Source organism: Tachyglossus aculeatus, chromosome 1 (genome assembly GCF_015852505.1).
Source record: "Tachyglossus aculeatus isolate mTacAcu1 chromosome 1, mTacAcu1.pri, whole genome shotgun sequence".
Lineage (NCBI taxonomy): Eukaryota > Metazoa > Chordata > Mammalia > Monotremata > Tachyglossidae > Tachyglossus > Tachyglossus aculeatus.
The window spans coordinates 7546920-7569711 of NC_052066.1; the positions used below are offsets into that span (position 1 = coordinate 7546920).

At 48.5% G+C, this 22792-nt stretch overlaps 1 protein-coding gene across 3 annotated transcripts in view; it reads left to right on the forward strand.

The window, feature by feature from the left end:
- The window catches only part of GLB1L (galactosidase beta 1 like), an 86578-nt gene that overhangs the window by 49101 nt on the left and 14685 nt on the right, over positions 1-22792 (forward strand). For all 3 annotated transcript variants that reach the window (XM_038741151.1, XM_038741080.1, XM_038741005.1), the window contains exons 7-10: positions 10958-11016; positions 17888-18009; positions 21014-21054; positions 21143-21261. In XM_038741151.1, the coding sequence (XP_038597079.1) occupies positions 10958-11016; positions 17888-18009; positions 21014-21054; positions 21143-21261 (341 nt within the window). The remainder of the gene's footprint in view (positions 1-10957; positions 11017-17887; positions 18010-21013; positions 21055-21142; positions 21262-22792) is intronic.

Consider the following 22792-nt stretch of genomic DNA (forward strand, 5'->3'; position numbering starts at 1 on the left):
ACTGCGGGCAGAGCACTGGACTGAGCGCTTGGGAAGTCCAAGCTGGCAACATATGCATTTATTTATTCATTCATTCAATCGTATTTATTGAGCGCTTACTGCGGGCAGAGCACTGGACTGAGCGCTTGGGAAGGACAAGTTGGCAACATATGCATTTATTTATTCATTCATTCAATCGTATTTATTGAGCGCTTACTGCGTGCCGAGCACTGGACTGAGCGCTTGGGAAGGACAAGTTGGTAGCCTTGGAGTCAGATCCCGGCTCTGCCAATTCATTCGTTCATTCATTCAATCGCATTTATTGAGCGCTTACTGCGGGCAGAGCACTGGACTGAGCGCTTGGGAAGTCCAAGCTGGCAACATATGCATTTATTTATTCATTCATTCAATCGTATTTATTGAGCGCTTACTGCGGGCAGAGCACTGGACTGAGCGCTTGGGAAGGACAAGTTGGCAGCTTTGGAGTCAGATCCCGGCTCTGCCAATTCATTCGTTCATTCATTCAATTGTACTTATTGAGCGCTTACTGCGGGCAGAGCACTGGACTGAGCGCTTGGGAAGTCCAAGCTGGCAACATATGCATTTATTTATTCAGTCATTCAATCGTATTTATTGAGCGCTTACTGCGGGCAGAGCACTGGACTGAGCGCTTGGGAAGGACAAGTTGGCAGCTTTGGAGTCAGATCCCGGCTCTGCCAATTCGTTCGTTCATTCATTCAATCCTACTTATTGAGCGCTTACTGCGGGCAGAGCACTGGACTGAGCGATTGGGAAGGACAAGTTGGCAGCTTTGGAGTCAGATCCCGGCTCTGCCAATTCATTCGTTCATTCATTCAATCGTACTTATTGAGCGCTTACTGCGGGCAGAGCACTGGACTAAGCGCTTGGGAAGTCCAAGCTGGCAACATATGCATTTATTTATTCATTCATTCAGTCGTATTTATTGAGCGCTTACTGCGTGCAGAGCACTGGACTGAGCGCTTGGGAAGTCCACGGTGGCCACATATGCATTTATTTATTCATTCATTCAATCGTATTTATTGAGCGCTTACTGCGGGCAGAGCACTGGACTAAGCGCTTGGGAAGGACAAGTTGGCGGCTTTGGAGTCAGATCCCGGCTCTGCCAATTCATTCGTTCATTCATTCAATCCTATTTATTGAGCGCTTACTGCGGGCAGAGCACTGGACTGAGCGCTTGGGAAGGACAAGTTGGTAGCTTTGGAGTCAGATCCCGGCTCTGCCAATTCATTCGTTCATTCATTCAATCGTACTTATTGAGCGCTTACTGCGAGCAGAGCACTGGACTGAGCGCTTGGGAAGTCCAAGCTGGCAACATATGCATTTATTTATTCATTCATTCAATCGTATTTATTGAGCGCTTACTGCGGGCAGAGCACTGGACTGAGCGCTTGGGAAGGACAAGTTGGTAGCTTTGGAGTCAGATCCCGGCTCTGCCAATTCATTCATTCATTCATTCAATCGTATTTATTGAGCGCTTACTGCGGGCAGAGCACTGGACTGAGCGCTTGGGAAGTCCAAGTTGGCAAAGAGTAATAAATACGTACAAACGTACATTCATTCAATGGTATTGATTGAGCGCTTACTGTGTGCAGAGCGCTGGACTAAGCGCCCAATACATACCAGTGATGGGTGCGCAGTTACTCTCCCCCTTTTAGACTGTGAGCCCATTGTTGGGTAGGGACCGTCTCTATGTGTTGCCAACTTGGACTTCCCAAGCGCTTAGTACAGTGCTCTGCACACAGTAAGCGCTCAATAAATACGATTGATGATGATGACACGTTGGTAGCTTTGGAGTCAGATCCCGGCTCCGCCAATTCATTCGTTCATTCATTCAATCGTATTTATTGAGCGCTTACTGTGGGCAGAGCACTGGACTGAGCGCTTGGGAAGGACAAGCCTCCTCCAGGAGGCCTTCCCAGACTGAGCCCTTTCCTTCCTCTCCCCCTCGTCCCCCTCTCCATCCCCTCCATCTTACCTCCTTCCCTTCCCCACAGCACCTGTATATATGGATATATGTTTGTACGTATTTATTACTCTATTTATTTATTTTACTTGTACCTATCTATTCTATTTATTTTATTTTGTTAGTATGTTGGGTTTTGTTCTCTGTCTCCCCATTTTAGACTGTGAGCCCACTGTTGGGTAGGGACCGTCTCTAGATGTTGCCAATTTGGACTTCCCAAGCGCCCATCCGCCAAGCTAGCTCTCTTCCTCCCTTCAAGGCCCTGCTGAGAGCTCACCTCCTCCAGGAGGCCTTCCCAGATTGAGCCCCTTCTTTCCTCTCCCCCTCGTCCCCCTCTCCATCCCCCCGCCTTACCGCCTTCCCCTCCCCACAGCACCTGTATATATGTATATATGGTTGTACATATTTACTACTCTGTTTACTTATTTATTTATTTATTTTACTTGTACATTTCTATCCTACTTATTTTATTTTGTTGGTATGTTTGGTTCTGTTCTCTGTCTCCCCCTTTTAGACTGTGAGCCCACTATCGGGTAGGGACTGTCTCTATGTGATGCCAATTTGTACTTCCCAAGCGCTTAGTACAGTGCTCTGCACATAGTAAGCGCTCAATAAATACGATTGATTGATTGATTGATTGATTGATTAGTACAGTGCTCTGCACATAGTAAGCGCTCAATAAATACGATTGATGATGATGATTCCATCCCATTCATCCAGCACGTAGTAAGCGCTTAACAAAATGCCATCGTTATTATTAGTACTTCCCAAGCGCTTAGTCCAGTGCTCTGCACATAGTAAGCGCTCAATAAATACGATTGATGATGATGATGATGATGATAAGTCCTCCTGTCACCCATTCCATCCCATTCATCCAGCACGTAGTAAGTGCTTAACAAAATGCCATCGTTACTATTAGTGCTTCCCAAGCGCTTAGTCCAGTGCTCTGCACACAGTAAGCGCTCAATAAATACGATGGATTGATTGATTGGAGAAGCAGCGTGGCTCAGTGGGAAGAGCCCAGGCTTGGGGGTCAGAGGGCGTGGGATCGAAACTCGGCTCCGCCATTTGTCAGCTGGGTGACTTTGGGCAAATCGCTTCTCTGGGCCTCAGTTCCCTCATCTGTAAAATGGGGATGAAGACTGGGAGCCCCCCGTGGGACCACCTGATCACCTTGTAACCTCCCCAGTGCTTAGAACGGTGCATTGCACATAGTAAGCGCTTAATAAATGCTATATGGAGAAGCAGTGTGGCTCAGTGGAAAGAGCCCGGGCTTTGGAGCCAGAGGTCCTGGGTTCAAATCCCGGCTCTGCCAACTGTCAGCTGTGTGACTTTGGGCCAGTCACTTCACTTCTCTGGGCCTCAGTTCCCTCATCTGTAAAATGGGGACTAAGACTGTGAGCCCCCGGTGGGACCACCTGATCACCTTGTAACCTCCCCAGTGCTAAGAACAGTGCTTTGCATGTAGTAAGCACTTAACAAATACCATTATTATTACTATTATTATTATTATTATTATTATTATTATTATTATTCTCTGGGCCTCAGTGACCTCATCTGTAAAATGGGGATGAAGACTGTGCGCCCCCCGTGGGGCAACCTGATCACTTTGTAACCTCCCCAGCGCTTAGAACAGTGCTTTACATGTAGTACGCACTTAACAAATACCATTATTATTATTATTATTATTATTATTCTCTGGGCCTCAGTGACCTCATCTGTAAAATGGGGATGAAGATTGTGCGTCCCCCGTGGGACAACCTGATCACCTTGTAACCTCCCCAGTGCTTAGAATGGTGCATTGCACATAGTAAGTGCTTAATAAATGCCATCATCATCATTGTCATCTAGAGGGAGAGACAGATGTTAACAGAAATAAATAAATTACAGAGATGGACGTAAGTGTGGTGGGGCCGGGAGGAGGGGAAGAAGAAATATGATATTTGGTAAGCGCTTACTATGTGCCAGGCACTGTACTAAGGGCTAAAAGGGAGCGAGTCAGGGTGACGCGGAAGGGAGTGGGAGAAGAGGAAAGAAGGGATTAGGCAGGGAAGCCCTCCTGGAGGAGGTGGGCCTTCAATAAGGCTTTGAATAATAATAATAATGATGGTATTTGTTAAGCGCTTAGTATATGCGAAGCACTGTTCTAAGCACTGCGGCGGGGGGATACAAGGTGATCGGGTTGTCCCGCGGGGGGCTCACAATAATAATAATAATAACGATGGTATTAACGAGGGTAATAACGATGACACGGAAGGGAGTGGGAGAAGAGGAAAGAAGGGATTAGGCAGGGAAGGCCTCCTGGAGGAGGTGGGCCTTCAATAAGTCTTTGAATAATAATAATGATGGTATTTGTTAAGCGCTTAGTATGTGCGAAGCACTGTTCTAAGCACTGCGGGGGGATACAAGGTGATCAGGTTGTCCCACGGGGCGCTCACAATAATAATAATAATAAGGATGGTATTAACAAGGGTAATAACGATGACACGGAAGGGAATGGGAGAAGAGGAAAGAAGGGATTAGGCAGGGAAGGCCTCCTGGAGGAGGTGGGCCTTCGATAAGGCTTTGAATAATAATAATGACGGTATTTGTTAAGCGCTTAGTATATGCGAAGCACTGTTCTAAGCACTGTGGGGGGATACAAGGTGATCGGGTTGTCCCATGGGGGGCTCACAATAATAATAATAATAACGATGGTATTAACGAGGGTAATAATGATGGCATGGAAGGGGGTGGGAGAAGAGGAAAGAAGGGATTAGGCAGGGAAGGCCTCCTGGAGGAGGTGGGCCTTCGATAAGGCTTTGAATAATAATAATAATGGTATTTGTTAAGCGCTTAGTATATGCGAAGCACTGTTCTAAGCACTGCGGGGGGGGGGATACAAGGTGATCAGGTTGTCCCATGGGGGGGCTCGCAATAATAATAATAATAACAATGGTATTAACGAGGGTAATGACGATGACACAGAAGGGAGTGGGAGAAGAGGAAAGAAGGGATTAGGCAGGGAAGGCCTCCTGGAGGAGGTGGGCCTTCAATAATCAATCAATCCTATTTATTATTATTATTATTAATAATAATAATAATAATAATGAAGGCATTTGTTAAGCGCTTACTATGTGCAAAGCACTGTTCTAAGTGCTGGGGGGATACAGTGACTCACAGTAGACTGTGAGCCCACTGTTGGGTAGGGACTGTCTCTATATGTTGCCAATTTGTACTTCGCAAGCGCTTAATACAGTGCTCTGCACATAGTAAGCGCTCAATAAATACGATTGATGATGATGATGATGATACAGTGTGATCAAGTTGTCCCCCATGGGGCTCACAGTCTTAATCCCCATTTTTACAGATGAGGGAACTGAGGCTCAGAGAAGTTAAGTGACCTGCCCAAGGTCACACAGCAGACTTGTGGTGGAGCCGGGATTCGAACCCCTGACCTCTGACTCCAAAGCCCGGGCTCTTTCCACTGAGCCACGTGAGCACTTACTGTGTGCAGAGCACTGTACTAAGTGCTTGGGAAGTCCAAGTTGGCGACATATAGAGACGGTCCCTACCCAACAGCGGGCTCATGGTCTAGAAGAAGGCTTTGAATAATAATAATGATGGTATTTGTTAGGCGCTTACTATGTGCAAAGCACTGTTCTAAGCGCTGGGGGGGGATGCAAGGTGATCAGGTTGTCCCATGGGGGGGCGCTCACATTCTTCATCCCCATTTGCAGATGGGGTAACTGAGGCCCAGAGAAGCGGCTTGCCCAAAGTCACACAAAGCGGACAATCAATCATATTTATTGAGCGCTTACTGTGTGCAGAGCACTGGACTAAGCGCTTGGGAAGTCCAAGTTGGCAACATATCATCATCATCAATCGTATTTATGGAGCGCTTACTGTGTGCAGAGCACTGTACTAAGCGCTTGGGAAGTCCAAGTTGGCAACATATCATCATCATCATCAATCGTATTTATTGAGCGCTTACTGTGTGCAGAGCACTGGACTAAGCGCTTGGGAAGTCCAAGTTGGCAACATATCATCATCATCATCATCAATCGTATTTATTGAGCGCTTACTGTGTGCAGAGCACTGGACTAAGCGCTTGGGAAGTCCAAGTTGGCAACATATCATCATCATCATCAATCGTATTTATTGAGCGCTTACTGTGTGCAGAGCACTGGACTAAGCGCTTGGGAAGTCCAAGTTGGCAACATATCATCATCATCATCATCAATCGTATTTATTGAGCGCTCACTGTGTGCAGAGCACTGGACTAAGCGCTTGGGAAGTCCAAGTTGGCAACATATCATCATCATCATCATCAATCGTATTTATTGAGCGCTTACTGTGTGCAGAGCACTGGACTAAGCGCTTGGGAAGTCCAAGTTGGCCACATATAGAGACGGTCCCTACCCAACAACGGGCTCACAGTCTAAAAGACAAGCGGCGGAGGCAGGATTAGAACCCATGACCTCTGGCTCCCAAGCCCGGGCTCTTTCCACTGATAATGATGGTATTTGTTAAGCGCTTACTGTGTGCCAAGCACTGTTCTAAGCGCCGGGGGGGGGGGAAGAGTGATGGTCTGGCCGATTTGAGGAGGGAGGGCGGCAGCCCAGGCCAGAGGCGGGACGTGGGCCGGGGGTCGGATGTATTTGTTGAGCGTCTCTTGTGTGCAGAGGACTGTACTAAGCGCTCGGGAGAGGACAACAGGACGATGAACGATGTCTCCCCCTTCTAGCCTGTGAGCCCGCTGTTGGGTAGGGACCGTCTATATATGTTGCCGACTTGGACTTCCCAAGCGCTTAGTACAGTGCTCTGCACACAGTAAGCGCTCAATAAATATGATTGATTGATTGATTGATTGATTGATTGAACAGACCCATTCCCTGCCCACGACGAGCTGTGAGCCCGCTGTTGGGTAGGGACCGTCTCTAGATGTTGCCAACTTGGACTTCCCAAGCGCTTAGTACAGTGCTCTGCACACAGTAAGCGCTCAATAAATACAATTGATTGATTGATTGATTGATTGATTGAACAGACCCATTCCCTGCCCACGACGAGCTGTGAGCCCGTTGTTGGGTAGGGACCGTCTCTATATGTTGCCGACTTGGACTTCCCAAGCGCTTAGTCCAGTGCTCTGCACGCAGTAAGCGCTCAATAAATACGATGGATTGATTGATCGATTGATTGAACAGACCCATTCCCTGCCCACGACGAGCTGTGAGCCCGCTGTTGGGTAGGGACCGTCTCTATATGTTGCCGACTTGGACTTCCCAAGCGCTTAGTCCAGTGCTCTGCACGCAGTAAGCGCTCAATAAATACGATGGATTGATTGATCGATTGATTGAACAGACCCATTCCCTGCCCACGACGAGCTGTGAGCCCGCTGTTGGGTAGGGACCGTCTCTAGATGTTGCCGACTTGGACTTCCCAAGCGCTTAGTACAGTGCTCTGCACACAGTAAGCGCTCAATAAATACAATTGATTGATTGATTGATTGATTGAACAGACCCATTCCCTGCCCACGACGAGCTGTGAGCCCATTGTCGGGTAGGGACCGTCTATATATGTTGCCGACTTGGACTTCCCAAGCGCTTACTACAGTGCTCTGCACACAGTAAGCGCTCAATAAATACAATTGAATGATTGATTGATTAGTCCGGTGCTCTGCACACAGTAAGCGCTCAATAAATGCCATTGAATGAATGAATAAATGAATGAATGATGGTCTGAGCCCCCTTTTTCCTCTCCCCCCCACCCTCCCTCCTTCCCCTCCCCACAGCACCTGTAAATATGTTTGTACAGATCCATTACTCTATTTATTTTCAGAAGCAGCGTGACTCAATGGAAACAGCCCGGGCTTCGGAGTCAGAGGTCATGGGTTCAAATCCCGGCTCCGCCAACTGTCAGCTGGGTGACTTTGGGCTAAGTCACTTCTCTGTGCCTCAGTGACCTCATCTGGAAAATGGGGATGAAGACTGGGAGCCCCCCGTGGGACAACCTGATCGCCTTGTCATCATCAATCGTATTTACTGAGCGCTTACTGTGTGCAGAGCACTGTACTAAGTGCTTGGGAAGTACAAGTTGGCAACATAGAGAGACAGTCCCTACCACAGTCTAAAAGAGTGGGCTCACAGTCTAAAAGTATAATAATGTTGGTACTTGTTAAGCGCTTACTACGTGCAAAGCACTGTTCTAAGCGCTGGGGAGGTTACAAGGTGATCAGGTTGTTCCCCGTGGGGCTCCCAGTCTTCATCCCCATTTTCCAGATGAGGTCACTGAGGCCCAGAGAAGTGAAGTGACTGGCCCGAAGTCACACAGCTGACAAGTGGCAGAGCCGGGATTCGAACCCATGACCTCTGACTCCATAGCCCGGGCTCTTTCCACTGAGAGCCGCCGCTTGTCGCCTCCCCGGCGCTTAGAACAGTGCTTTGCACACAGTAAGCGCTTAACAAATACCATCATTATTATTATTACTATTCTATTTATTTTGTCAATGATGTGCATCTAGCTATAATTCTATTTGTCCTGATGGTTTTGACGCCTGTCCACATGTTTGGTTTTGTCGTCCGTCTCCCCCTTCTAGACTGTGAGCCCGTTGTCGGGTAGGGACCGTCTCTATATGTTGCCGACTCGGACTTCCCAAGCGCTTAGTCCAGTGCTCTGCACACAGTAAGCGCTCAATAAATATTAAGTGCTCAATAAATACAATTGAATGCCCCCTTCTAGACTGTGAGCCCGTCGTTGGGTAGGGACCGTCTCTCTATGTTGCCGACTTGTAGTTTCCAAGCGCTTAGTCCAGTGCTCTGCACACGGTAAGCGCTCAATAAATACGATTGAATGAATGACTGTGGAGCCCACTGTTGGGTAGGGACCATCTCTATATGCAGCCGACTTGGACTTCCCAAGCGCTTAGTCCAGTGCTCTGCACACGGTAAGCGCTCAATAAATACAATTGAATGCCTGTTTCTAGACTGTAAGCCCATCGCTGGGTAGGGACCGTCTCTATATGCAGCCGACTTGGACTTCCCAAGCGCTTAGTCCAGTGCTCTGCACACAGTAAGCGCTCAATAAATACGATTGAATGCCCGTTTCTAGACTGTGAGCCCGTCGTTGGGTAGGGACCGTCTCTCTATGTTGCCGACTTGTACTTCCCAAGTGCTTAGTCCAGTGCTCTGCACACGGTAAGCGCTCAATAAATACGATTGAATGCCCGTTTCTAGACTGTGAGCCTGTTGTTGGGTAGGGACCGTCTGTATATGCAGCCGACTTGTCCTTCCCAAGCGCTTAGTCCAGTGCTCTGCACACAGTAAGCGCTCAATCAATACGATTGAATGCCCGTTTCTAGACTGTGAACCCGTTGTTGGTAGGAACCGTCTCTATCTGTTGCCGACTTGGACTTCCCAAGTGCTTAGTCCAGTGCTCTGCACACGGTAAGCGCTCAATAAATCATCAATCATCATCATCAATCGTATTTATTGAGCGCTTACTTGTGCAGAGCACTGGACTAAGCGCTTGGGAAGTCCAAGTTGGCAACATATAGAGACGGTCCCTACCCAACAGTGGGCTCACAGTCTAAAAAGGGAGACAGAGAACAAAACCAAACATATTAACAAAATATAAAATAAATGGAATAGATATGTACAAGTAAAATAAATAAATCAATAAATACAATTGAATGCCCGTTTCTAGACTGTGAACCCGTCGCTGGTAGGGACCGTCTCTCTATGTTGCTGACTTGGACTTCCCAAGCGCTTAGTCCAGTGCTCTGCACACGGTAAACGCTCAATAAATACGATTGAATGCCCGTTTCTAGACTGTGAGCCCGTCGTTGGGTAGGGACCGTCTCTCTATGTTGCCGACTTGTACTTCCCAAGCGCTTAGTCCAGTGCTCTGCACACAGTGAGCACTCAATAAATACGATTGAATGCCCATTTCTAGACTGTGAACCCGTTGTTGGTAGGAACCGTCTCTCAATGTTGCCGACTTGGACTTCCCAAGCGCTTAGTCCAGTGCTCTGCACACGGTAAGCGCTCAATAAATACGATTGAATGCCTGTTTCTAGACTGTGCGCCCGTCGTTGTGTAGGGGCCGTCTCTCTATGTTGCCGACTTGTACTTCCCAAGCGCTTAGTCCAGTGCTCTGCACACAGTAAGCGCTCAATAAATACGATTGAATGCCTGTTTCTGACTGTGAGCCCACTCTTGGGTAGGGACCGTCTCTATATGCAGCCGACTTGTCCTTCCCAAGTGCTTAGTCCAGTGCTCTGCACACGGTAAGCGCTCAATAAATACAATTGAATGCCCGTTTCTAGACTGTGAACCCATTGTTGGTAGGAACCGTCTCTATCTGTTGCCGACTTGGACTTCCCAAGAGCTTAGTCCAGTGCTCTGCACACGGTAAGCGCTCAATAAATCATCAATCATCATCATCAATCGTATTTATTGAGCGCTTACCGTGTGCAGAGCACTGGACTAAGCGCTTGGGAAGTCCAAGTTGGGAACACATAGAGACGGTCCCTACCCGACAGCGGGCTCACAGTCTAAAAGGGGGAGACAGAGAACAAAACCAAACATCCTAACAAAGTAAAATAAATAGAATAGATAGGTACAAGTAAAATAAATCAATCAATAAATACAACTGAATGCCCGTTTCTAGACTGTGAACCTGCCGTTGGTAGGGACCGTCTCTTTATGTTGCCGACTTGGACTTCCCAAGCGCTTAGTCCAGTGCTCTGCACACGGTAAGCGCTCAATAAATACGATTGAATGCCCATTCAATCTAGACTGTGAGCCCGTCGTTGGGTAGGGACCGTCTCTCTATGTTGCCGACTTGGACTTCCCAAGCGCTTAGTCCAGTGCTCTGCACACAGGAAGCGCTCAATAAATACGATCGAATGAATGAATGACTGGAGACGGGCGCGGGGCGTCCCAAGGCTTGGGGGGTCCCACGACCCACGACCTCTTCTTCCTCCTCTCCCGGCAGGCGACAACATGACGGAGGCCTTCATCCTGCAGAAGGAGTACGAGCCCAACGGGCCGCTGGTAAGAGGGGGCGAAGGCGGGTTCGGCCCTTACTCTGCCAAAATCTTGTACTTCCCAAGCGCTTAGCACAGTGCTCTGCACACAGTAAGCGCTCAATAAATACGATTGATTGATTAATTGAAACGGTGCGGCCGAGGTGTCACAGATGGGGCCCGGGCGTCGGAGGTCACTTCATTCATTCACTCAATCGTATTTGATAATCTAATCGAATTATCTATCTAATAATAATAATAATGATGATAGCATTTATTAAGCGCTTACTATGTGCAAAGCACTGTTCTAAGCCCTGGGGAGGTTACAAGGTGATCAGGTTGTCCCACGGGGGGCTCACAGTCTTAATCCCCATTTTACAGATGAGGTAACTGAGGCCGAGAGAAGTGACTTGCCCAGAGTCACACACCTGACAAGTGGGGGAGTTGGGATTTGAACCCATGACCTCTGACTCCAAAGCTCAAGCTCTTTTCCACTGAGCCACACTGCTTCTCACAATAATAATCTAATAATATATAATAATAATATCTAATAATAATAATAATAATGGCATTTATTAAATGCTTACTATGTGCAAAGCACTGTTCTAAGTGCTGGATAATGATAGCATATATTAAGCGCTTACTATGTGCAGAGCACTGTTCTAAGCACTGGGGGGGTTACAAGGTGATCAGGTTGCCCCACGTGGGGCTCACAGTCTTCATCCCCATTTGACAGATGAGGGAACTGAGGCCCAGAGAAGTGAAGTGACTTGCCCAAAGTCACACAGCTGACAATTGGCAGACACAGACGGGGCCCGGGCGTCAGAGGTCACTTCGTTCATTCACTCAATTGTATTTAATAATCTAATCTATCTAATCTATCTAATAATAATAATGATGGCATTTATTAAGCGCTTACTATGTGCAAAGCACTGTTCTAAGCACTGGATAATGATAGCATATATTAAGCGCTTATTATGTGCAAAGCACTGTTCTAAGCACTGGGGGGGTTACAAGGTGGTCAGGTTGTCCCACGGGGGGCTCCCAGTCTTCATCCCCATTTTCCAGATGAGGGAACTGAGGCCCAGAGAAGTGAAGTCACTTGCCCAAAGTCACCCAGCTGACAATTGGCGGAGCCGGGATTTGAACCCATGACCTCTGACTCCAACGCCCGGGCTCTTTTCCACTGAGCCACACTGCTTCTCACAATAATAATCTAATAATATCTAATAATAATATCTAATAATAATAATAATAATGACATTTATTAAGTGCTTACTATGTGCAAAGCACTGTTCTAAGTGCTGGATAATGATAGCATATATTATGGGCTTACTATGTGCAGAGCACTGTTCTAAGCACTGGGGGGGTTACAAGGTGATCAGGTTGTCTCACAGGGGGCTCCCAGTCTTCATCCCCATTTTCCAGATGAGGTCACTGAGGCCCAGAGAAGTGAAGTGACTTGCCCAAGGTCACCCAGCTGACAATTGGGGGAGCCGGGATTTGAACCCATGACTTCTGACTCCAAAGCCCGGGCTCTTTTCCACTGAGCCACGCTGCTTCTCACAATAATAATCTAATAATATCTAATAATAATATATAATAATGATAGCATTTATTAAGTGCTTACTATGTGCAAAGCACTGTTCTAAGCGCTGGAGAATGATAGCATATATTAAGCGCTTACTATGTGCAGAGCACTGTTCTAAGCACTGGGGGGGTTACAAGGTGATCAGGTTGTCTCACAGGGGGCTCCCAGTCTTCATCCCCATTTTCCAGATGAGGGAACTGAGGCCCAGAGAAGTGAAGTGACTTCCCCAAAGTCACACAGCTGACAATTGGCGGAGCCGGGATTTGAACCCCTGACCTCTGACTCCAAAGCCCGGGCTCTTTCCACTGAGCCACGCTGCTTCTCTAATCTAATTATCTAATCTATCTAATCAATCAATCGTATTTATTAAGCGCTTGCTGTGTGCAGAGCACTGTACTAAGCGCTTGGGAAGCACAAGCTGGCAACACATAGAGACGGTCCCTACCCAACAGTGGGCTCACAGTCTAATCAAAACCCCGGCTCCGCCACCTGGGTGACCTTGGGCGACTCGCTTCTTCGGGCCTCGGTCACCTCAACCGTAAAACGGGGGGGTTGCCCATCAACCTGTCCTTCCCAAGCGCTTAGTCCAGTGCTCTGCACACAGTAAGCGCTCAATAAATACGATTGAATGAATGAACCTTCGAAATGAAGCAAAATCTCCCCCCCATTGGCTTCAAGGCCGTCCATCCCCTGGCCTCCTCCTCCTCCCTCACCTCCCTTCTCTCCTTCTCCAGCCCAGCCCGCACCCTCTGCTCCTCTGGTGCCGCTATCCTATATCAATCAATCAATCAATCAATCAATCAATCATATTTATTGAGCGCTTACCGTGTGCAGAGCACTGTACTAAGCGCTTGGGAAGTACAAGTTGGCAACATAGAGAGACAGTCCCTACCCAACAGTGGGCTCACAGTCTAAAAGGGGGAGAGAATATATATCCCCCCCGCCTTACCTCCTTCCCCTCCCCACAGCACCTGTATATATGTATATATGTTTGTACGGATTTATTACTCTATTTAGTGATTTATTTTATTTGTACATATTTATTCTATCTGTTTTATTTTGTTAATATGTTTTGTCTTGTTGTCTGTCTCCCCCTTCTAGTTATCAGAAGGACTCTCAGGCCTGTGTTCTATCCCCTAAGCCACACTGCTCCTATTGTAATTATTATCAACCTCAGGCGGTTAGAACAGTGCTCGACACATAGCACGCGCTTAACAACCACCACAATTATTGTAATTAAGAATCAATCAATCAGTTCTATTTATTGAGGGCTTACTGTGTGCAGAGCACTGGACTAAGTCTTGGGAAGTCCAAGTTGGCAACATATAGAGACAATCAGTCGTATTTATTGAGCGCTTACTGGGTGCAGAGCACTGGACTAAGCGCTTGGGAAGTCCAAGTTGGCAACATAGAGAGACAATCAGTCGTATTTATTGAGCGCTTACTGTGTGCAGAGCACTGGACTAAGTGCTTGGGAAGTCCAAGTTGGCAACATATAGAGACAGTCAGTCGTATTTATTGAGCGCTTACTGTGTACAGAGCACTGGACTAAGCGCTTGGGAAGTCCAAGTTGGCAACATATAGAGACAGTCCTGACCCAACAGTGGGCTCACAGTCTAGAAGGGGGAGACGGAGAACAAAACCAAACGTATTAACAAAATAAAATAAATAGAACAGATATGTACAAGAAAAATAGGGTAATAAATATGTACAAAGAAGCAGCGTGGCTCAGTGGAAAGAGCCCGGGCTTTGGAGCCAGAGGTCATGGGTTCAAACCCCGGCTCAGCCACTTGTCAGCTGGGTGACTTTGGGCAAGTCACTTCACTTCTCCAGGCCTCAGTTCCCTCATCTGGAAAATGGGGATGAAGACTGTGAGCCCCCCCGTGGGACAACCTGATCACCTTGTCACCTCCCCAGCACTTAGAACAGTGCTTCGCACATAGTAAGCGCTTAATGAATGCCATTACTATTATCATCATCATCATCATCAATCGTATTTATTGAGTGCTTACGATGTGCAGAGCACTGTACTAAGCACTTGGGAAGTACAAATTGGCAACATCTAGAGACAGTCCCTACCCAACAGTGGGCTCACAGTCTAAAAGGGGGAGACAGACAACAAAACCAAACGTACTAACAAAATAAAATAAATAGAATAGCTATGTACAAGTAAAATAAATAAATAAATAAATAGAGTAATAAATGCGTACAAACATATATACATATATACAGGTGCTGTGGGGAAGGGAAGGAGGTAAGATGGGGGGGATGGAGAGGGGGACGAGGGGGAAAGGAAGGAAGGGGCTGAGTGTGGGAAGGCCTCCTGGAGGAGGTGAGCTCTCAGCAGGGCCTTGAAGGGAGGAAGAGAGCCAGCTTGGCGGAAGGGCAGAGGGATTGGGGGCATTCCGGGCCCGGGGGAGGACGGGGGCCGGGGGTCGGTGGCGGGACGGGCGAGAGCGAGGTACGGTGAGGAGATCAGCGGTGGAGGAGTGGAGGGTGTGGGCTGGGCTGGAGAAGGAGGGAAGGGAGGGGAGGTAGGAGGGGGCCAGGGGATGGACAGCCTTGAAGCCCAGGGTGAGGAGTTTCTGCCTGATGCGCAGATTGATCGGGAGCCACTGGAGATTTTTGAGGAGGGGAGTAACATGCCCAGAGCGTTTCTGGACAAAGATAATCCGGGCAGCAGCATGAAGTATGGATTGAAGTGGGGAGAGACACGAGGATGGGAGATCGGAGAGGAGGCTGATACAGTAGTCCAGATGGGATAGGATGAGAGCTTGAATGAGCAGGGTAGCGGTTGGGATGGAGAGGAAAGGGCGGATCTTGGCAACGTTGCGGAGCTGAGACCGGCAGGTTTTGGTGACGGCTTGGATGTGAGGGGTGAACGAGAGAGCGGAGTCGAGGGTGACACCGAGGTTGCGGGCCTGTGAGACGGGAAGGATGGTAGTGCCGTCAACAGAGATGGGAAAGTCAGGGAGAGGGCAAGGTTTGGGAGGGAAGACGAGGAGTTCAGTCTTCGACATGTTGAGCTTTAGGTGGCGGGCGGACATCCAGATGGAGATGTCCTGAAGGCAGGAGGAGATGCGAGCCTGGAGGGAGGGGGAGAGAGCAGGGGCAGAGATGGAGATCTGGGTGTCATCAGCGTAGAGATGATAGTGGAAGCCGTGGGAGCAAATGAGGTCACCGAGGGAGTGCGTGTAAACCGAGAACAGAAGGGGACCAAGCACTGAACCTTGGGGAACCCCCACAGTAAGGGGATGGGAGGGGGAGGAGGAGCCTGCAAAAGAGACTGAGAAAGAACGACCGGAGAGATAAGAGGAGAACCGGGAGAGGACGGAGTCTGTGAAGCCAAGGTCGGATAGCGTGTTGAGGAGAAGGGGGTGGGCCACAGTGTCGAAGGCAGCTGAGAGGCCGAGGAGGATTAGGACAGAGTAGGAGCCGTTGGATTTGGCAAGCAGGAGGTCATCGGTGACTTTTGAGAGGGCAGTTTCCGTGGAATGAAGGGGACGGAAGCCAGACTGGAGGGGGTCGAGGAGAGAGTTGGTGTTGAGGAATTCGAGGCAGCGCGTGTAGACAACTCGTTCAAGGAGTTTGGAAAGGAATGGTAGGAGGGATATGGGACGATAACTAGAAGGTGAGGTGGGGTCAAGAGAGGGTTTTTTTAGGATGGGAGAGACGTGGGCATGGTTGAAGGCAGAGAGGAAGGAACCAGTGGAGAGGGAGCGGTTGAAGATGGAGGGATGGTGGGGGGGAGTGGGAAGGATGCGTGACCTTGGGCAAGTCACTTTTTTTTTCTTTGATGGCATTTATTAAGCGCTTACTATGTACAAAGCACTGTTCTAAGCGCTGGGGTATATACAAGGTAATCAAGTTGTCAATCAATCAATCATATTTATTGAGTGCTTACTGTGTGCAGAGCACTGGACTAAGTGCTTGGGAAGCGCAAGTTGGCAACATAAGGAGACGGTCCCTACCCAACAGCGGGCTCACAGTCTAGAAGGGGGAGACAGACAACGAAACCAAACATATTAACAAAATAAAATAAGTAGAATAGATATGTACAAGTAAAATAAATAAATAGAGTAATGAATCTGTACAAACATCTATACATATATACAGGTCCTGTGGGGAAGGGAAGGAGGTAAGACGGAGGGATGGTCGGGGGGAGTGGGAAAGATGCGTGACCTTGGGCAAGTCACTTTTTTTTTATGGCATTTATTAAGCGCTTACTATGTGCAAAGCACTGTTCTAAGCACTGGGGCAGATACAAGGTAATCAAGTTGTCCCACGTCGGGCTCACAGACTTAATCCCCATTTTCCAGGTGAGGTAACTGAGGCCCAGAAAAGTGAAGTGACTTGCCCAAAGTCACACAGCTGACAAGTGGCGGAGCCGGAATTTGAACCCATGACCTCTGACTCCAAAGCCCGGGCTCTTTCCACTGAGCCACGCTGCTACTTCAACGTCTTAACGTTGACTTAACGTCTCTGGGCCTCGGTGACCTCATCTTATTATTATCTGTCAAATGGAGATTAATAATAATCATACTGATGATGGGATTTATTAAGCGCTTACTATGTGCCAAGCACTGTTCTAAGCGCTGGGGAGGTTACAAGGTGGTCAGGTTGCCCCACGGGGGGACTCCCAGTCTTCATCCCCATTTAACAGATGAGGGAACTGAGGCCCAGTTCAAGAGAGGGTTTTTTTAGGATGGGAGAGACGTGGGCGTCTTTGAAGGCAGAGGGGAAGGAACCAGTGGAGAGTGAGCGGTTGAAGATGGAAGTTAAGGAGGGGAGAAGGGACGGAGCGAGAGATTTCATGAGATGAGAGGGAATGGGGTCAGAAGCACAGGTGGCCGGAGTAGCACTTGAGAGGAGGGAGGAGAGCTCCTCTGAGGACACTGCTGGGAAGGATGGGAGAGTAGCAGGGAGTGTTGAGAGCCGGGGGGTTGGAGAAGGGGGGGAAGTGACTTTGGGAAGGTTGGACCTGATGGATTTAATTTTGTCAATGAAGTTTCTAGCCTGTGAGCCCACTGTTTGGTAGGGACCGTCTCTATATGTTGCCAACTTGGACTTCCCAAGCGCTTAGTACAGTGCTCTGCACACAATAAGCGCTCGATAAATACAATTGATTGATTGATCGTATATTGATAATAGGAGTGGGGATGAGCCGGGGAGAAGGGGGAAAGGGCCCGCCACTGGGGACGGGATGTGGGAGTGAACTGGGGGCCCCCCAGTCCCCAGCGCCATCCGGTCGCCCCCGACCCCCCGCTGGGCTTAGTCCCCCTCCTGCTCTCCCTCTGATCCTCTCCAGGTGAACTCCGAATACTACACTGGCTGGCTGGACTACTGGGGTGCCCCCCACTCCACCACTGACGCCACCGTCTTGGCCCGCGGGCTGGAGGCCATGCTGACCCTGGGGGCCAGCGTCAACATGTAACCGGGGGGGCCCGCGGTGGGATGGAGGGTACCCCCGTGTGCGTGAGCTCACCTCCTCCAAGAGGTCTTCCCAGATTGAGCCCCCCTTTCCCTCTCCTCCTCCCCATCCCCCCCGCCCTGCCTCCTTCCCCTCCCCACAGCCCCTGTATATATGTATGTACAGATTTATTACTCTATTTTGCTTGACATATATCCCCCCCGCCCTACCTCCTTCCCATCCCCACAGCACCTGTATATATGTTTGCACAGATTTATTACTCTATCTATTTTACGTCTACATATTTACTATTCTATTTAGTTTGTTAATGATGTGCATCAAGCTTTAATTCTACTTGTTCTGATGGTTTTGACGCCTGTCTCCATGTTTTGTTGTCATCCATTCATTCAGTCGTATTGATTGGGCGCTTACTGTGTGCAGAGCACTGGACTAAGCGCTTGGGAAGGACAAGTCGGCAACAGATAGAGATGGTCCCTACCCAACAGTGGGCTTTCAGTTTTGTTGTCTGTCTCATTCATTCATTCATTCAATCGTATTTATTGAGCGCTGTGTGCAGAGCACTAGACTAAGCGCTTGGGAAGCCCAAGTTGGCATCATTCATTCATTCATTCAATCGTATTGATTGAGCGCTTACTGTGTGCAGAGCACTGTACTAAGCGCTTGGGAAGTCCAAGTTGGCATCATTCATTCAATCGTATTGCTTGAGCACTTACTGTGTGCAGAGCACTGTACTAAGCGCTTGGGAAGGACAAGTTGGCAACACATAGAGACGGTCCCTACCCAACAGTGGGCTTTCAGTTTTCTTGTCTGTCTCATTCATTCATTCATTCATTCATTCAATCATATTTATTGAGCGCTTACTGTGTGCAGAGCACTAGACTAAGCACTTGGGAAGTCCAAGTTGGCATCATTCATTCATTCATTCAATTGTATTGATTGAGCGCTTATTGTGTGCAGAGCATTGTACTAAGTGCTTGGGAAGTACAAGCTGGCAACAGGTGATAGAGACGGTCCCTACCCAACAGTGGGCTTTCAGTTTTGTTGTCTGTCTCATTCATTAATTCAATCGTATTTATTGAGCGCTTACTGTGTGCAGAGCACTAGACTAAGCGCTTGGGAAGCCCAAGTTGGCATCATTCATTCATTCATTCAATCGTATTGATTGAGCGCTTACTGTGTGCAGAGCACTGGACTAAGCGCTTGGGAAGTACAAGTCGGAAACAGATAGAGACGGTCCCTACCCAACAGCGGGCTTTCAGTTTTGTCATCTGTCTCATTCATTCATTCATTCAATCAATCGTATTGATTGAGCGCTTACTGTGTGCAGAGCACTGGACTAAGCGCTTGGGAAGTCCAAGTCGGCAACATCTAGAGACGGTCCCTGCCCAACAGCAGGCTCACAGTCTAGAAGGGGGAGACGGACAACAAAACAAGTAGACAGGTGTCAATTACCATCAGAATAAATGGAAGTATAGCTATATACACATCATTAATAAAATAAATAGAATAGTAAATATGTACAAGACAATATGTTGTCGCCCCCCCCCGCCCCTTCGTGACTGTGAGCCCATTGTTGGGTAGGGACCGTCCCTTTATGTTGCCGACTTGTACTTCCCAAGTGCTTAGTTCATCATCATCATCATCATCATCATCATCAATCGTATTTATTGAGCGCTTACTATGTGCAGAGCACTGTACTAAGCGCTTGGGAAGTACAAGTTGGCAACATATAGAGACAGTTCAGTGCTCTGCACACAGTAAGCGCTCAATAAATATGACTAACTGTATTTTGTTGTCTGTCTCCCCCCCTTCTAGACTGTGAGCCCACTGTTGGGTAGGGACCGTTTCTCTATGTTACCGACTTGGACTTCCCAAGCGCTTAGTCCAGTGCTCTGCACACAGTAAGCGCTCAATAAATACGACTAATTTTAAGTGTTTTGTCCAATTCAATTTCAATTCAATCGGATTTATTGAGCGCTTACTGTATGCAGAGAACTGGACTAAGCGCTTGGGAAGTACAATTAATCAATCAATCGTCTTTATTGAGCGCTTACTGTGTGCAGAGCACTGGACTAAGCGCTTGGGAAGTGCAAGTTGGCAACATCTAGAGACGGTCCCTACCCAACAGTGGGCTTGCCGCCTGTCTCCCCCTTCTAGCCCGTGAGCCCGCCGTTGGGTAGGGCCCGTCTCTAGACGTTGCCGACTTGGACTTCCCAAGCGCTTAGTCCAATCAATCAATCAATCAATCGTATTTATTGAGCGCTTACTGTGTGCAGAGCACTGGACTAAGCGCTTGGGAAGTCCAAGTTGGCAACATCTAGAGACGGTCCCTACCCGACAGCGGGCTCACAGTCTAAAAGGGGGAGACAGAGAACAAAACCAAACATACTAACAAAACAAAAGAAGTAGAATAGATAGGTGCAAGTCCAGTGCTCTGCACACAGTAAGCGCTCAATAAATACGACTGAATGAATGAATGAATGAATGAACTCTTTTAGACTGTGAGCCCACTGTTGGGTAGGGACTGTCTCTAGATGTTGCCAACTTGGACTTCCCAAGCGCTTAGTCCAGTGCTCTGCGCACAGTAAGCGCTCAATAAATACGATTGATGATGATGATGATGATGATGTCTCTACCCTATTGTCTACCCTATTGCCTATTTATTTATAAGTAAATAAATTTATTGATTTATTTATTTTACTTGTACCTTATCTATTCTATTTATTTTACTTTGTTAGTATGTTTGGTTTTGTTCTCTGTCTCCCCCTTCTAGCCTGTGAGCCCGCTGTTGGGTAAGGACCGTCTCTAGATGTTGCCAACTTGGACTTCCCAAGCGCTTAGTCCAGTGCTCTGCGCACAGTAAGCGCTCAATAAATACGATTGATGATTGATGATGATGATGAATAAATACGAATGAATGAATGAATGAATGAATGAATGAGAAGGGGCCACTGGGCATCCCCACCCATCCATCCATCCACCCATGGTGGCTCCTCTCCACAGGTACATGTTCCATGGAGGCACCAACTTTGGCTACTGGAGCGGTGAGGCGGGGCCCGGGTTGGGACTGGGGTGGCCCCCTCCCCGCCGCGGCGGTCCTCGAACCCGGTCCCTCGCGCCCCCTCCGCCCAGGCGCCGACCTGAAGCAGAGCTACCTGCCCGTCACCACCAGTTACGACTACGACGCCCCGCTGAGTGAGGCCGGTGACCCCACCGACAAGCTCTTTGCCCTCCGCGATGTCATCGCCAAGGTAACGACGACAATCAATCAATCAATCAATCGTATTTATTGAGCGCTTACTGTGTGCCCAGCGCTGGACTGAGCGCTTGGGAAGTCCAAGTCGGCAACATAGAGAGACGGTCCCTACCCAACGGTGGGCTTACAGTCTAGAAGAGTAATAATGATGGCATTTATTGAGCGCTTACTATGTGCCAAGCACTGTTCTAAGCGCTGGGGAGGTTACCAGGTGATCAGGCGGTCCCACGGGGGGGCTCACAGTCTTCATCCTTGGCTCAGTGGAAAGAGCCCGGGCTCTGGAGTCAGAGGTCACGGGTTCAAATCCTGGCTCCGCCGATTGCCAGCTGGGTGACTTTGGGCAAGTCACTTCACTTCTCTGGGCCTCAGTTCCCTCATCTGTAAAATGGGGATTAAGACTGTGACTCCCCAGTGGGACAACCTGATCACCTTGTAACCTCCCCAGCGCTTAGAACAGTGCTTTCAACATAGTAAGCGCTTAATAAATGCCATTGTTATTATTATTATCCCCATTTTCCAGAGGTGGTCACTGAGGCCCAGAGAAGTGAAGTGACTTGCCCGAAGTCACACAGCTGACAATTGGTGGAGCTGGGACATTTTTTTTTTCTGATGGCATTTATTAAGCGCTTACTATGTGCCAAGCACTGTTCTAAGTGCTGAAGGGACGGATACAAGGTAATCAGGTTGTCCCACGGGGGGCTCACAGTCTTCATCCCCATTTTCCAGGTGAGGGAACTGAGGCCCAGAGAAGTGAAGTGACTTGCCCAAATTTGCACAGCTGACAAGTGGCAGATCAGGGACTTGAACCCATGACCTCAGACCCCAAAGCCCATGCTCTTTCCACTGAATCACACTGCTTCTCGTAGGCGCTTACTATGTGCCAAGCACTGTTCTAAGTGCTGGAGGGGCGGATACAAGGTAATCAGGTTGTCCCACGGGGGGCTCACAGTCAATCCCTATTTTCCAGATGAGGGAACTGAGGCCCAGAGAAGTGAAGTGACTTGCCCAAAGTCACACAGCTGACAGTTGGTGGAGCCGGGATTTGAACCCATGTCCTCTGACTCCAAAGCCTGTGCTCTTTCCACTGAGTCACACTGCTTCTCATAGGCGCTTACTATGTGCCAAGCACTGTGGGGGCAACCCCCCCGATCCCCTCCGGGACCCTCGATTTGGGATTCCCCCCCAACCTCCATCCACAACAAGGCCTCTGTGCCTTCACCCCCGCCCACCCCCAAGATTCACTCATTCAATCGTATTTATTGAGCGCTTACTGTGTGCAGAGCACTGGACTAAGCGCTTGGGAACTACAATCCCGGCTCCGTCAACTGTCAGCTGTGTGACTTTGGGCAAGTCACTTCACTTCTCTGGGCCTCAGTTCCCTCATCTGGAAAATGGGGATTAAGGTTGTGAGCCCCCCATGGGACAACTTGATCACGTTGTAACTCCCCAGTGCTTAGAACAGTGCTTTGCACATAGTAAGCACTTAGCAAATACCATTATTATTATTATTATTATTATTATTACAA